Source organism: Zerene cesonia, chromosome 5 (genome assembly GCF_012273895.1).
Source record: "Zerene cesonia ecotype Mississippi chromosome 5, Zerene_cesonia_1.1, whole genome shotgun sequence".
In the NCBI taxonomy this organism is placed as follows: Eukaryota; Metazoa; Arthropoda; class Insecta; order Lepidoptera; family Pieridae; genus Zerene; species Zerene cesonia.
Window position 1 is genome coordinate 8,143,933 of NC_052106.1, and position 12,609 is coordinate 8,156,541.

At 37.6% G+C, this 12,609-nt stretch overlaps 1 protein-coding gene across 1 annotated transcript in view; it reads right to left on the reverse strand.

Annotated features, from left to right (window-relative positions):
- Window positions 1–883: 883 nt before the first annotated feature.
- Window positions 884–12,609, reverse strand: part of LOC119840226 (disks large homolog 5) — a 20,524-nt gene continuing 8,798 nt past the window's right edge. Inside the window, exons 17-27 of the mRNA XM_038366740.1 lie at window positions 11,691–11,796; window positions 11,309–11,396; window positions 9,033–9,106; window positions 8,753–8,816; window positions 6,733–8,675; window positions 6,241–6,515; window positions 5,820–6,040; window positions 5,183–5,316; window positions 4,571–4,790; window positions 4,095–4,180; window positions 884–4,049 (exon numbers count right to left, since the gene is read on the reverse strand). Of these exons, the coding sequence (XP_038222668.1) occupies window positions 3,288–4,049; window positions 4,095–4,180; window positions 4,571–4,790; window positions 5,183–5,316; window positions 5,820–6,040; window positions 6,241–6,515; window positions 6,733–8,675; window positions 8,753–8,816; window positions 9,033–9,106; window positions 11,309–11,396; window positions 11,691–11,796 (3,973 nt within the window). The 3' untranslated portion in view covers window positions 884–3,287. The remainder of the gene's footprint in view (window positions 4,050–4,094; window positions 4,181–4,570; window positions 4,791–5,182; window positions 5,317–5,819; window positions 6,041–6,240; window positions 6,516–6,732; window positions 8,676–8,752; window positions 8,817–9,032; window positions 9,107–11,308; window positions 11,397–11,690; window positions 11,797–12,609) is intronic.

The following is a 12,609-nucleotide window of genomic DNA, read 5'->3' on the forward strand; positions in this document are numbered from 1 at the left end:
AGCACTTGTTTATTGCTATTATCAAAATATGTCCAGAAAAATATAAATCTATGCGAGTTTAACACAATGAAAATTATGTATCATGTAAATATACTTTGAAATGATACGAAAATCTACAGCACGGCAAAGTATGTGGTCCATTGAATTTGTAGTTGAATTGTTTAAATTGTTACGGAAAAATATAAATAATTTAAGGCGAAGATGTAGGAATCGTAACGTTAGATAAATACTTTGTAGCTAATTGCTATTATAGGCACCGACAGACAGACCGGCTTAAATACCAGCATAGTCAAAAACTGCATTTTTTTACCGTTATTGGTGTGAATTTATTATGAATATATAAAAAAAACAAAAGTATATTGTATCAAGTTTGTACAATAATTCAGATTTATTATAAAAACTGGGACCAATTATAATATTTAACAAAAAACTGCAGTTTGAGACTATATCAAAAATTAATGGAAAAGTTGTTAGTACCTACGGCAATCGCTTATTTATTATAATTATAAAATACTAGCAAACCCGGCGAACTCCGTTTCGCCACCAGATGGTTGTATGTGAAAAATGATTTTCCCGCTTTTCCGTTGAATTTTTTCCTAAATTTTCTATGCTATAAACCTTACGGAGCCCGAGACCTTTCCAACAAATGCAAAACCGTGGAAATCGGCTCGTGCGTTCTGGAGTTATAGCGTCAGGAAGGAAAAGCCGACTTATTTTTATATAGTAGATGTACTCTGTGCAGAATATAGTGCTCAAGTGCATAACGGCAAATATTATAGGAACTTATTTCTACTAACTTTTGAACGTTCTAAGGTGTGTTTATATCTATAGAACGTGTTTGGCACGATCTATACATTTCTACATACATGTGAATTTCATTAAGTTTCGTGAATTTATAGTAGCAGAGGTATACCGTGACGTCTAAAAGCAGTACTTATCCCAGTGTGGAAAAGAGAGCTATACATATAAGCTATACATCTAGCGCCATTACATCTCGCACTGGAATTAATACTGCTTTAAGACGTCACAACCCCTGCGATAGCTATAGATATGACATAAACAGCAAACCTAACCAACAACCCTGCCTAAGGAAAGAGAAAAACATTGCTCTTACGAATAAAATCAGATATGTTCCGACCATCTAATAAAATCTCTCAAACGTGCTTATTGCAAATGTATCTAATTCTAACACTACGTGTAAATTTTTATTTATGTATATCGTCAAATGACTAACGAATATATTTTTGAGTGGATTTTGCATTTTAACTGATCCCTTACTAAAACAAGGAAATTCCAGAAACTTCCAAAGATGGAACGTTATGTTTACTGTCCTTCCATGAAGACAATAAATCTCTTAGTAATAATTTGCCAGACCACATTATAATGCCTATATCTCCCAAACTTGGAATAAAGTGTGATATATGATACCCCACACATATGGGTTTTCTGTCACCCAAAAAAGACATATTTTTAAATAATTTTCTAACAACCTTTTTTTTAAGATATTAGGCAAAATCTGTTCTCATAAATGCATATTATAATTGTCACATCACATTTCCCATTCCCGCCCTTAAATCCAAAGTTAAAATGCAAAACCTAACTTCCCAAGGCCATTCTACTGAGCGACTACTTAAAGAAGTATACAGACAGCTAGATAGACAACAAAAGTTGCCCCTATTGATCCCTAGATGACTACCACGAATCTAGACTAACGTTAAAACGCTACTCGAGTAAATAGTTTTAGATTACGAGGAGACGGCAGATCAAGGCGAAATTGCCTAGATAACACGAATTACGCAGTTTATAGAAATATCAAACTGGAATATTACTGTCTTTATGTTGCCCTCACCAATGCGATTAGTGTTTTACTAAAACCAACAGCGAATATTCTTACTGCGCATTATATTTCTACACTTGTATTTATATCGCATTTAGATCTAAATTTAACCATCTATAAGGAAAACGCTGAAAGTATGTGACGTCACTCTCTCTTACAATTAAGATAAGTTACTGTAAATAATTAGTATGTATCTAAAATTGCAAAATTTCGCACATTAATGTATTCCACCATCTCCTTAAAATAACAAAATTCTTTAATATTTATCGGAAATACCAAAATCGCAAATAATGAATCTCCGACGAATAATTAGTGTCCTCTCTTTTGTGTCCTTTCTCTTTCAGAGATAGATAGCAAGGACGCTTTAAAAATCGCATATTAATGTCAGTTCAATATCACTATAGCCCACAAAAAAAGAACATTGCTACAATTATAATAGACCTCTTGTCCGTCAATTTGTATCGTTTTTTCTTATCTATACATAAAATAATTTGCAGTAAAAGGCCTTGCAGTAAAACTGAACTGACCGTAACAGCGAATAAAACCATTTATAAATAGAAAGAGACAAAACATAAACGAAACAAGGACGGGTATATACAGACGAGCACCTACGTTGCTATCATACATTTAGACCAACATGAACACCTTTGTACAATTATTGTAATATAAATTATACAAAAATACACAACATAATTAAGCACCAAGAATAAAGGATAGTGTGAGTCAGGTCAAATTATGAAAAAAAAAGTATATTTCGACCTATTTCCACAATTATTCAAAGAATTATTGATATAATAGTGAAAATCATTATAATATCACCATAAATCTAAATGACTACTGCTATAGATAAAAAATTTAACTATCCACTTCAATATTACAGTCATAAAAAATCCAGAGATTTTAAACACATGAAAAATACTATAAATCATTTAAGAAAGCGATGTTTGTTTTAACATTCGACCTGACTTTCACGGAAATATAAAAAGATAAAAATAGTATTTAAATAATTAAATAGAATAAATAATCACAATGTTAGAACCACCAAAATGTCACTTGATGGACAATTGTATATGGAAATTTATAATTAGTGTAGTGTACCGCAATTTTGTATCATTTAGTATAAAAAAGAAGAACCCATTAGGCGTACATCGTTTCTAATACGTAACACACAAAATCACGATACGCTCACTGTTATGTAAATAAGTACAATTAAAAAATGATTCGTTTTATTTATAGATAATAAATTTCCTTCTAAAACCCTCCCCTAATATTCATTCTCTTACACATGCCCAAAACTTTACCCTTAACCCTTTAACCCTTTTGACATAACTGTCTTATAATTTTTTTCATAATTGAAATTCTATTCCTCTTCTCTTTATACTCAATTTAACCCTCGCAAAAACAAAACGAATCATCCTTCATTGTGTCCGAAAAAAACTTGTCCAAAAACTCAATAAGACTTCCAGAGGCCCTTAATAGCTTTCAACTTGGGCGACCGCTTGGTCGCCTCTAGCTCTTGCTTGAAGCTGATCATGAACTTCTCCCGCAGACTCAGCCGCGGCGACGACGGTTTCAGGAGGAATTTCTTCAAGTCGTTCGTGAAACTCTTCGCCGTGTAATTGGGCTCGTCCTTCAGCGAGCTCTCGTTGCTCGATTCCAAGAAGGACACCGATTTGTTCGACTGTATCGAATTCTTCCTCTCCTTGACCCGCAACCGCGAGCTCGACGGGAAACTGTAGCTTTTCGATACTAACGAATATTCGTCTTCTATTGAGTCTAGTGTGTCCGTCGATCTGTTGCATATCTTGCAGCAACACCTGCAGTGCTCTCTGTCGCTGTGATACCTGCCGTTGCACAGCACGTAGGTCTCCCTCCGCCTCTCCTTCTGTCTCTTCTCCCTGTGCCTCCCGCTGTCCTTCTTCGTTCTCCTCTTGCGACACTTCGGGCAATTGTTTCTAGCTATCTGTCGCAACTCCTTTAGGAATTCGTAGTCGATTTCGAAGTATTTGCAGTCCGGTTCCGAGTAGTATCTGACGTCATCGGTGTCCGTTTGTGGCTCTCTCTTCTTGGTGGTCTCCGGCTTTTCCTGTCCCGGATCGGAGTGGTACGTGACGTCGTGTTCGAGGGAGTCGCGTCTGTCACGCTTGTCACGCTTGTCCCGTTTGTCCCGTTTGTCGTGCTCGTGCTTGTAGTGCGTGCAGAAGGTGACGGACTTGTGCGGAGTGGGGGGCAGGGGTCAGGCCTGCGCGGAGGGCACCCACAGCGTCTTATTCTGCTCCTCCTCGACTGCCTCCTTAATTTGCGTGCACATGTACGCTATGTTCACGCCCGCCGGGATCTCCGCTGTGATAACGAATACGTTCATAAGTAATTTTTCGCAAGTGTACTGTTTGATTCTTAAAATGTGTAATTTTATGAATGTCACTATATTGATATTGCAGTAAATAAATTAACTATTATATAATATCTACTTAATCAACCTGATTTATAAGTCAAGATCTGTATTAATTATGTACGTTTATACGTATAAACATCACAAGTTGATTACAAAGTAAATTAATTCTCATCTCTGTACTTTAATTGATCAAAAGTCACGCTCACATCTAACCTAATCGTATACGATTGGGTCATGGGATTTTTGTATTAGTGTATTATAATACACTAATACGAAAATCGAGACTAAGTAGCTCAATTAATATTTATTTTTCACCCAACATCCAACATCCAACTAACCTGAGATATAATTCCTAAACTCATTCTCCACTTTGAGTCCGTGCTCGTACATTTCCTTAGCGGCCTTGGCGGAGAGCTTGTCCGCGGGGTAGCGGGTGTCCTTCACTTCTTTTATTTGCTTGAACGATTTGAACTTTATGAACAGGACGATAGGGTATATCTGGTGCTTGTGCAGCTTCTCTATTATGGGCACGCTCACGTCTATTATGCAGTGGATGCCCTGGAAATTAGATAATTTATTTTCGTTTAAAATATGGTACTGTTCTTTGTTTCGGGTAATTTTACTTGCACAGTTACGATTCTGTGTTTTGAGATATTGTACAACGTTTCGATAGCGATAAACATTAAAACTTTTATGTTATTTTTTAAATTATAGAAGGTAAAATTAAACTGCGGGCGAGAGTTGTCGCTTTTTAGAATCTTCTGTTTGAGTATGCGCATATAAAAATGCGTGCGCGTGATGATTGTTATGCGCATGTGTCTTTTGCGGTGAGTATATGTGTTCGACTGTGCCATTGTACATCTGTTTATTGGTATGTATGTGTAGTGTGTTATGCATCCACCCGTGTGGGCGTGCTAGTGATATATGTGCGTATGTATATTGGTGTGCACCTTGTCGGCGCGGTCGCGCAGCGCGCGCGGGTCGGGGCGCAGGCGCACGAACACGTGCGGCCAGTCCGTCACCAGCTTGCCGGCCACGCACTCGCGCAGCGGGCCCAGCACCGCCACTGGCCGGCGGCTGCCGTCTGAACGCAGAAATAATGTGTTATTCATATAATATGTCGTTATGTTAATAGTCAAGTGTTCGGAACCACACGAAGCGCTATTTATCAGTACATTATTCACAACACCAGTGCTCGAAACGATTATTTCACGTAATAATCACGTAATATCGTGAGGAAGTCGACATTTCGAAGAATTAAATGTTCGACGATATGCGACATGTGCCAACATGCACTTAGCCAGCGAGGTGAATTATGACTCACTCCTGAGAGGCATGTGTCCAGTATATACGACGACGATAATGATTATGGTTGACTCGTTTAGAAAGATTCAATTAAAAATTAGTTGGTGATGAATTCATCAGTGTAATAATATTTTCAATTTAATGACGATAATAAAGTTGTAAACTATTTATCTCGATGTGTGTACATTATTCGATGGACCCTCGGCATATACTTATATGAAATAACAATATGCTCCAAATTCACAAAAAAAAATTGTATACACATTCATTTGCATCACTCACAGTGCAGCCTCTCGACCCGCTGGTACGACAGAGGCGGTACATCATCAGCCAGGGTGCCGGAGTCGCTCCAGCAGCCCAGCTCCGTGTTGGAGAAGGAGGCGAGCTCCTTGCTGTCGCGGTGCTTCTTCCGCCTAAAGAACGACCTTCGCGCCGTGCTGGAAGCCCTTCGTTGGGCGTCATTGTCCAGTGTGCCCATCGACCGTCGGAGTATTTCTTCCACTCTGTAAGTAAATTATTAATTTATAGTAAGTTAATTATTTATACGTATTTTGTTTATTAAATATTCTCTCTCTCCTTCTCTTTCTCTGTCTCTCTCAGATATTATTTCCTCTCATTATTAGACGGAAACGTAAAAAAAAAACAAAAACTTACTAGACACCAAACCATATAGACAAAAAAATACACGATAAAATATACTCACTTAAATTTACTAGGTATAGTGCCCCAATGTCGCTTCACGCCCTTGCAGTCCAACTGCCACGCCCGCCACAGTCCCGGAGCGCCGTTGAACAAGGTGTTATCCACAAAGAGCACTTCGTCCTTGCGGAACCACAGGGAATACTCGTCTATCGTGTCCATACCGATAGAGGTGATTTTCGCGCAACGGTCGAAACCCGCGCGTATGTAGAACGCGTCGCCCGGTTTGTCCTTTATCTCGTGATACTGCTGAAGATCGTGGCGGACTAGCACGCTCACCTAAAAGTTTTTTTTTTTTATAGTTTAGAAATCACAGGATTTTTAATGCAAGGTTCTTCATGGCAAGTATAAATGCGTTTCAATATTATTAGATTTATAATATTATCAATAAAGCGATTATAAACGCTTTACATAAAAAATTTGCTATTGTAAATAAACCACACAAATTTTACTTTTGTTATATCAAACAAAATTTTACTGTGTATAATATATTTACCTTATCAGCGGGCTTTGCTAGCTCCAAAGCGGCCTGCTCAGCCGTGGCGCGCCTTAAGTCGACATTATTGTACTCTAGAATCTGGTCTCCCGTCCGCAGCCCTGCTATGTACGCCGGAGAGTCTATCTGAACACTGTGTACGAATATCCCCACCGCATTACCCCCCACTAAGCTTATACCTAAATCTGAACAATTGCGCATTTCTATCAGCAGAAACCTAGGCAGATCTTTGCCTTGCGACTGCCTTAACGTCGAAGCGTCCGTTGACGGAACATCCATTCGCAGAGATTGCTGGGGGCCTGGAGAATTTCTAGGTGTGGGAGACCCTGAGAGAGACACCTCCTCATCATGAGAACTTTCTCCAGAAGACGAGCTCCCTGGCACTTCCATTTCATCCTTGTACTTCTCAGGACTGTACTGAACAAGCATCGTTATCGAGTTACCGATTTGTCTCAAAACACTTGCTGCCAGAGAATAAGTCGCAGAGCGCATATTTATCCCGCATACTTCGAGTAATTGATCACCAACTTGTAAACCCACTTGGCTGGCCAGTGAATTCTCGTTAACAGTAGAAACGAACACACCACCGCTACTCGGTGGACAATAAATTTGTATGCCCAGAGGTTGCTGACTCTTATCGATATGCACCCTCCGAAGCTCTCCCGGTAAAGGCTTGTTCCAGCCTAGACCGCAGTATTCAGGCATCGAGTTTCTTAAACCCTTATGAGCTAATTGTTTAACGCCATGTCCAGGGCTTAAAACTTCCACGTGAAATTTCGGCATAGGAGAATTTCTTTCTGAACTTCTTTCTATGGAGCCTGTACTTAATTTCCCAGCAGAATTCTTAGAAGTCACACTGGGGTTGGATGGTATTCGAAACCTTTGATTTTCTTTCTTTCTAGGAAACGTTCCACCCTCGTATGTGTGGTGGTACTCCCGGTTCACTCTAGGTACGGGCTGTAAGTCCGACATATTGTGCGTGTGTGATGTAAAAGAGTGCATATCATAACTAGTCCCTATACTTTCTCCCGATTGGCTTTGGGGAATATTCGTGGGGCTGGATAGATGTGTGTATCTGCTGGATGTGTGTGGGTTAGAATTCGTGAACGGCCCTCTGTAGTATTGCGATTGTAATCTAGCTTGTGAAGGTAAAGTCCCTGTCATGGGAAAGTTTGCATTGCTATTCAAACTATCAGGACCGAAACTATCGCTGTCAGAGGGGTACTTGTTCACCGTTTTGGGTGATGAGGACTTTTTTGACGAGTAATACTGATCCAGAATATCTTTCCCCGTGTGATTTTTGATTGTGTGATCCAAAGAGCTGGGCGATTTTCGCGTGACAAAGTCGAGTGAACTCGGACCCTTATTGACCATGAAATCTAATGAATGAGGGCTTTTTGTTCTGTTTCTCGTAGCGGGTTGGTAATCCAAAGAATCATCCGATGGATTGAGAACCAAGCTGAGTCTGTTCGGTGTGACGTCATGCTCATAATCGCTTATCGATATTTTGTCTCTTTCCTTCTCCAAGGTTCTACTTTTTTCGAAGTTCATGTTGTTTGGTGACGCGAAAGGGTTGTGTATAGCTAGAGGTGCTGGTTTGGGAAAATGTTCAATAGCCGGGCTCGATTCTATTGACTTGTAAACAGAATGCCGCGCCGGCGCCGTCGATTGTGTTAAAGGCATGTGTCCCAGCGGTATGGGATTCGAATTACGATTTGTGTTTGACCTCTGCGGTTCAGGCGGTAGCTTGGTCGGTGGACTGAGCAGGATAGACAGATGTGGCCTCTCTTTTCTAGACCGAGGTTGTACTATTGTACCGGTGGCATTTTCTTCCAAAATAAAATTTGCCCTTGCTTTAGGCCAGGTGCCGCCATTTTTGGCGTCATTTTGTGATTCTTTATTTTTTCTTCGGGAGCGCTTTAAAACGCTACTGCTTTCTTTGACTGCAAGAAAAAATTAATTTAAAGTAAAATACTTTGCTCGACAGTTTCTCAGTTCAAATTATCATAAATTTACTTACTTGTTTTGCCATGATAGCTGTCAATAACAGAATCCAACTCGGCGATAGCGTCAGATTCCGGTACCTGCTGCAAAGTAAACTTAGTTATTTAGAAGATCCTGAACTGACAAACAAAAAAAATACAATTGCTTAAACAAATAGTAAAGAGCACGCGTTTAATTACGTACCAATTATTCAACACTATTTCATAAATGACTCAAAAGAGACACTATCGATAATTATTTAATTTAACTGAAACGTCTACAAGTTTACTAAAATCTATCATCACACCACAACCCACCTTATTCTGCTTATCTTTCGACTTACTCCGCCCAGTGAAGGCCTCCACTTTCCCTCTGATCATATCCCAAGTCCCTGCAAATGTGCACAAATATTAGACCAACGGTAAGGCCGTTAAGGTGGTAACACACTGGACGCGTAATATCTAGAGGCGATTCGTTATCAGATGTCGTAAGAGTGGATATCGTTCACGGTTATAATGGCAGTGGTGCTGTGAGACCTTAACATAATTGAACAAAGACGATTGTCATTTATTAAATCTTGAATATTTGTTTATGTATAAAATATATTAATGAAGGTAAATTATAATCAGGTCTTCATCTTTTCTTTTTTTCAATATTCGTTCTTTTATGTTAAAATTTTATTTTTATTTTAAATACTGGTAAAGCTTAGCCTACCTATAACTTAAATACCTTATGTATTTAAGTATTTATGTAAATGTATGTGTGAAATTATGTATCTAGTTGGTAAGCCTTTGTTTAAATAAATAAATAAATAAATCTTTAAGGGTCAATTGAAGGAGTTGCTAGCATATTCAAACCCTTTGTAAACTATCATTTTAACTGGCTGATAAGATTATACAATATATCCAGGAGTCTTGAAAGTATCTATATAATTTAATGCTTTAGTGAACTCTTTTGAAACAAATAAAAATTATTATTGTGAATGAATGAATGAATGAAACGAAAAATACATCATTGTACACCATAAAATCTACAATTACAAGAGACAAAAAAAATGTAACTTAAAATGTACAGAAGGCGGTCTTATCGCTATAAGCGATCTCTCCCAGACAACCCGAGAGAAAAAAAAATATTGCTTTTTCATTAGTCGTGAAAAAAGCATATAAATCAGAAACGATTAAATACAAAATCATATCTACATCTCCACCCGGTGTACCCTCAGCCGACACACAACAGCTACCACAATCTTATCGGCGCGTTCGCCAATCGATAGCGCAATCGCTCAAGTGCCAATGTTATGGTGCGTTCTGTTTGGTACACAGCGCCAGGTGCTTTTCCTTTAAATGGGCTATCGGACGCGTTGAGCTTGCTTGTTTGTTTGTTACGTCAATCGGTTTATCGGGGAGATAAATCTTTATGATAGGGCGCGTCGTTAACTTCTTTTGGCCCAGTTTCGAGGTCAATGTTTGAATAGATAACATATGATCAAGAAATGACCAAAATCCCTGTTGTGTCTAAACGCAATGCTATTAAAGAAATGGCCCAAAAATCAAACAAATAAATTCATTTATTAATTTTAGAATAAATGCCAAATAAATACTTCTAGCAATTGGCAACATTCCATTTTTTTTCCATTTTTTATAAGACCATAAAAAATCGTTTATTATTTTGCTATGTGACCAAAGGAAATATTCTATTTTGATTTTTTATGAGATATTTTATTTTAAGAGAAAATAAATTAAATTATAAATTAAAAATGTGATGATATTCAGAAAATGAAAATGTGTCTTTGCTAAATTTTGACCAGATACAAAAATGTCTGACGTCTCCATCTATGACTATGATGATATTTACAGTAATATAATATTGGTTAATTATTCAAGTCATTGTTTTTCATTGTTATCTTATTATCGTGTTGTGGAAAAATTACAGAAATCTATAACTCTACTATATATAATAAAGTAAATTAAAGATACTCGAAAATACTTGGGATTTACAATGTGTATAAACTCAAAAATTGAGGAAAACTTCAATATTTTGAAGAAGCAAAAAATACGAGTGATGTTATTTTTGATTTAAATAAATAAACAAGGAGCTAAAAAGTTGACAGTTATAGATTTCTAGTGCAGCTATATGTAATGTTTAGTTTTTTTTGTAATATGCATCACCTAACACTTTGTTTTTGCTGTCTTAGTCTGATAAAACCTAAGTAAACTATAACTTTACTCAAACAATTAATAAAAATCGTTTTAAATTACTCACTTATTGAACCAAAACAGAACACAATTTTTCGTGCAGATAGAATAAAAATATTAAAAAAACAAAAATAAATAGATACACACTTCCAACTTTTACAAGCTACATTATTTCATATTGTTCTCAATATATCTAAATTACGTGTCACATAGCTTGTCCGCGATGGACTCCTGAACTACTCAACCAATTTTAATAAAATCTACACACTATGTGCAGATCGATCCAACTTAAAAGATAGGACAGTTTTTATTATTTCAATTACGTTAAATGTCAACCCGGGCGGAGCCGGGGCGTACAGCTATTTAAAAAATAAATATAAAATCCCGGTAAAGGTCACCTCGCTCCTGGTGTATCTTGCCCTGGCTGGACGCCGCCACGTGGTACACGTAGCGCCGATCGAAGTCGCCGCCGTGGTCTATGTGCACCTGCACACAAACACACATTCGCACTTACACTTATAACGTTTCGGTACCTGCTTGTGAGAAAGTTTCACAAATACCGACACTCTAGCAAGACAACGGATGGGACTTATTTGAGGGAAACCGAAAAGTGAAGAGGACATTAAGTTCAAAAGAAAAAGTTTTAAAAACAAAACGAGTCTCATAATCTGTATCATTGTAATAAAAGTTATTTATAAATTGCTTATACGGTATTTACACCTACGAGAGATAATACCTTTTTTTTAAATGCTATCACATTCAGAAGAAGTAAAAACCGACCTTAGGTTCTGGAGGTGGCGGGGTGAAGGGTGTCCAAGTGTCGTCAGTCTGAGAGCAGATGTTGGCCGTTTTGCCGTCACTGTATGATTGCTCGTACAGAGACATCCTAGAGATAAGGTACTTGTTTAATATTTGTCACAAACATTCTATTTAACCCATAGCGATGTTTAACATTATTGGTACTTGGTCTGGTACTTAAATTTAGATACAGTTATATCCTGTTGTGGCAAGAAGTATCTCTATTAATACAAAAGTAGATGAAATTAGAAAGAGCGATTTTATTCGAATTGTATGTGCACTCTACTTACGAGGAAAAATACATTGCAATGTCCAAGATCTGGGTAATGATGACAAACAAAGTAAGGATTCTTTACATTGACGAAAAATGAAAACAGATGCTGCGTGTTTGTAAACTAAACGCGCAATCGATTACACAATTCACTGTTTTGTTGAACATTTAGATAATTGAAAGGCTTGTCATAATACATCTTAGAAATGGTTACACTTAGGCACTTTTTAGGCTTATGCCTTTTTATAAAGACGCTTTATTAGCTTCGCTGGAATATGATAAGCAGTAAATTTCTTGCGTACACTTTGCATAAGAGCTAGTTCGACAACTTGTTGATTCTATAAATTAAGCGTATTTTTACACACAATATTTATTTATTTATATGTGCTATTTATTGATCTATATTTTCTCTATATTTTTTCTTGCGAATTGCATCTTATTCGCTTTATAATATAATACTTTTTCCACAATCACAGGTATCAAACCTAGGACCTGAGTTGTGACTGATGATTTCTTGCAAATTGCACTTTGTTCGCTCTTGACTTTTATACTTTCTCCACAATCACGGGTCCTTGGATACCAAGGGTGGCTAGGGTAGGTAGGGTAGGTAGGGTAGGTAGGGTAGGTAGG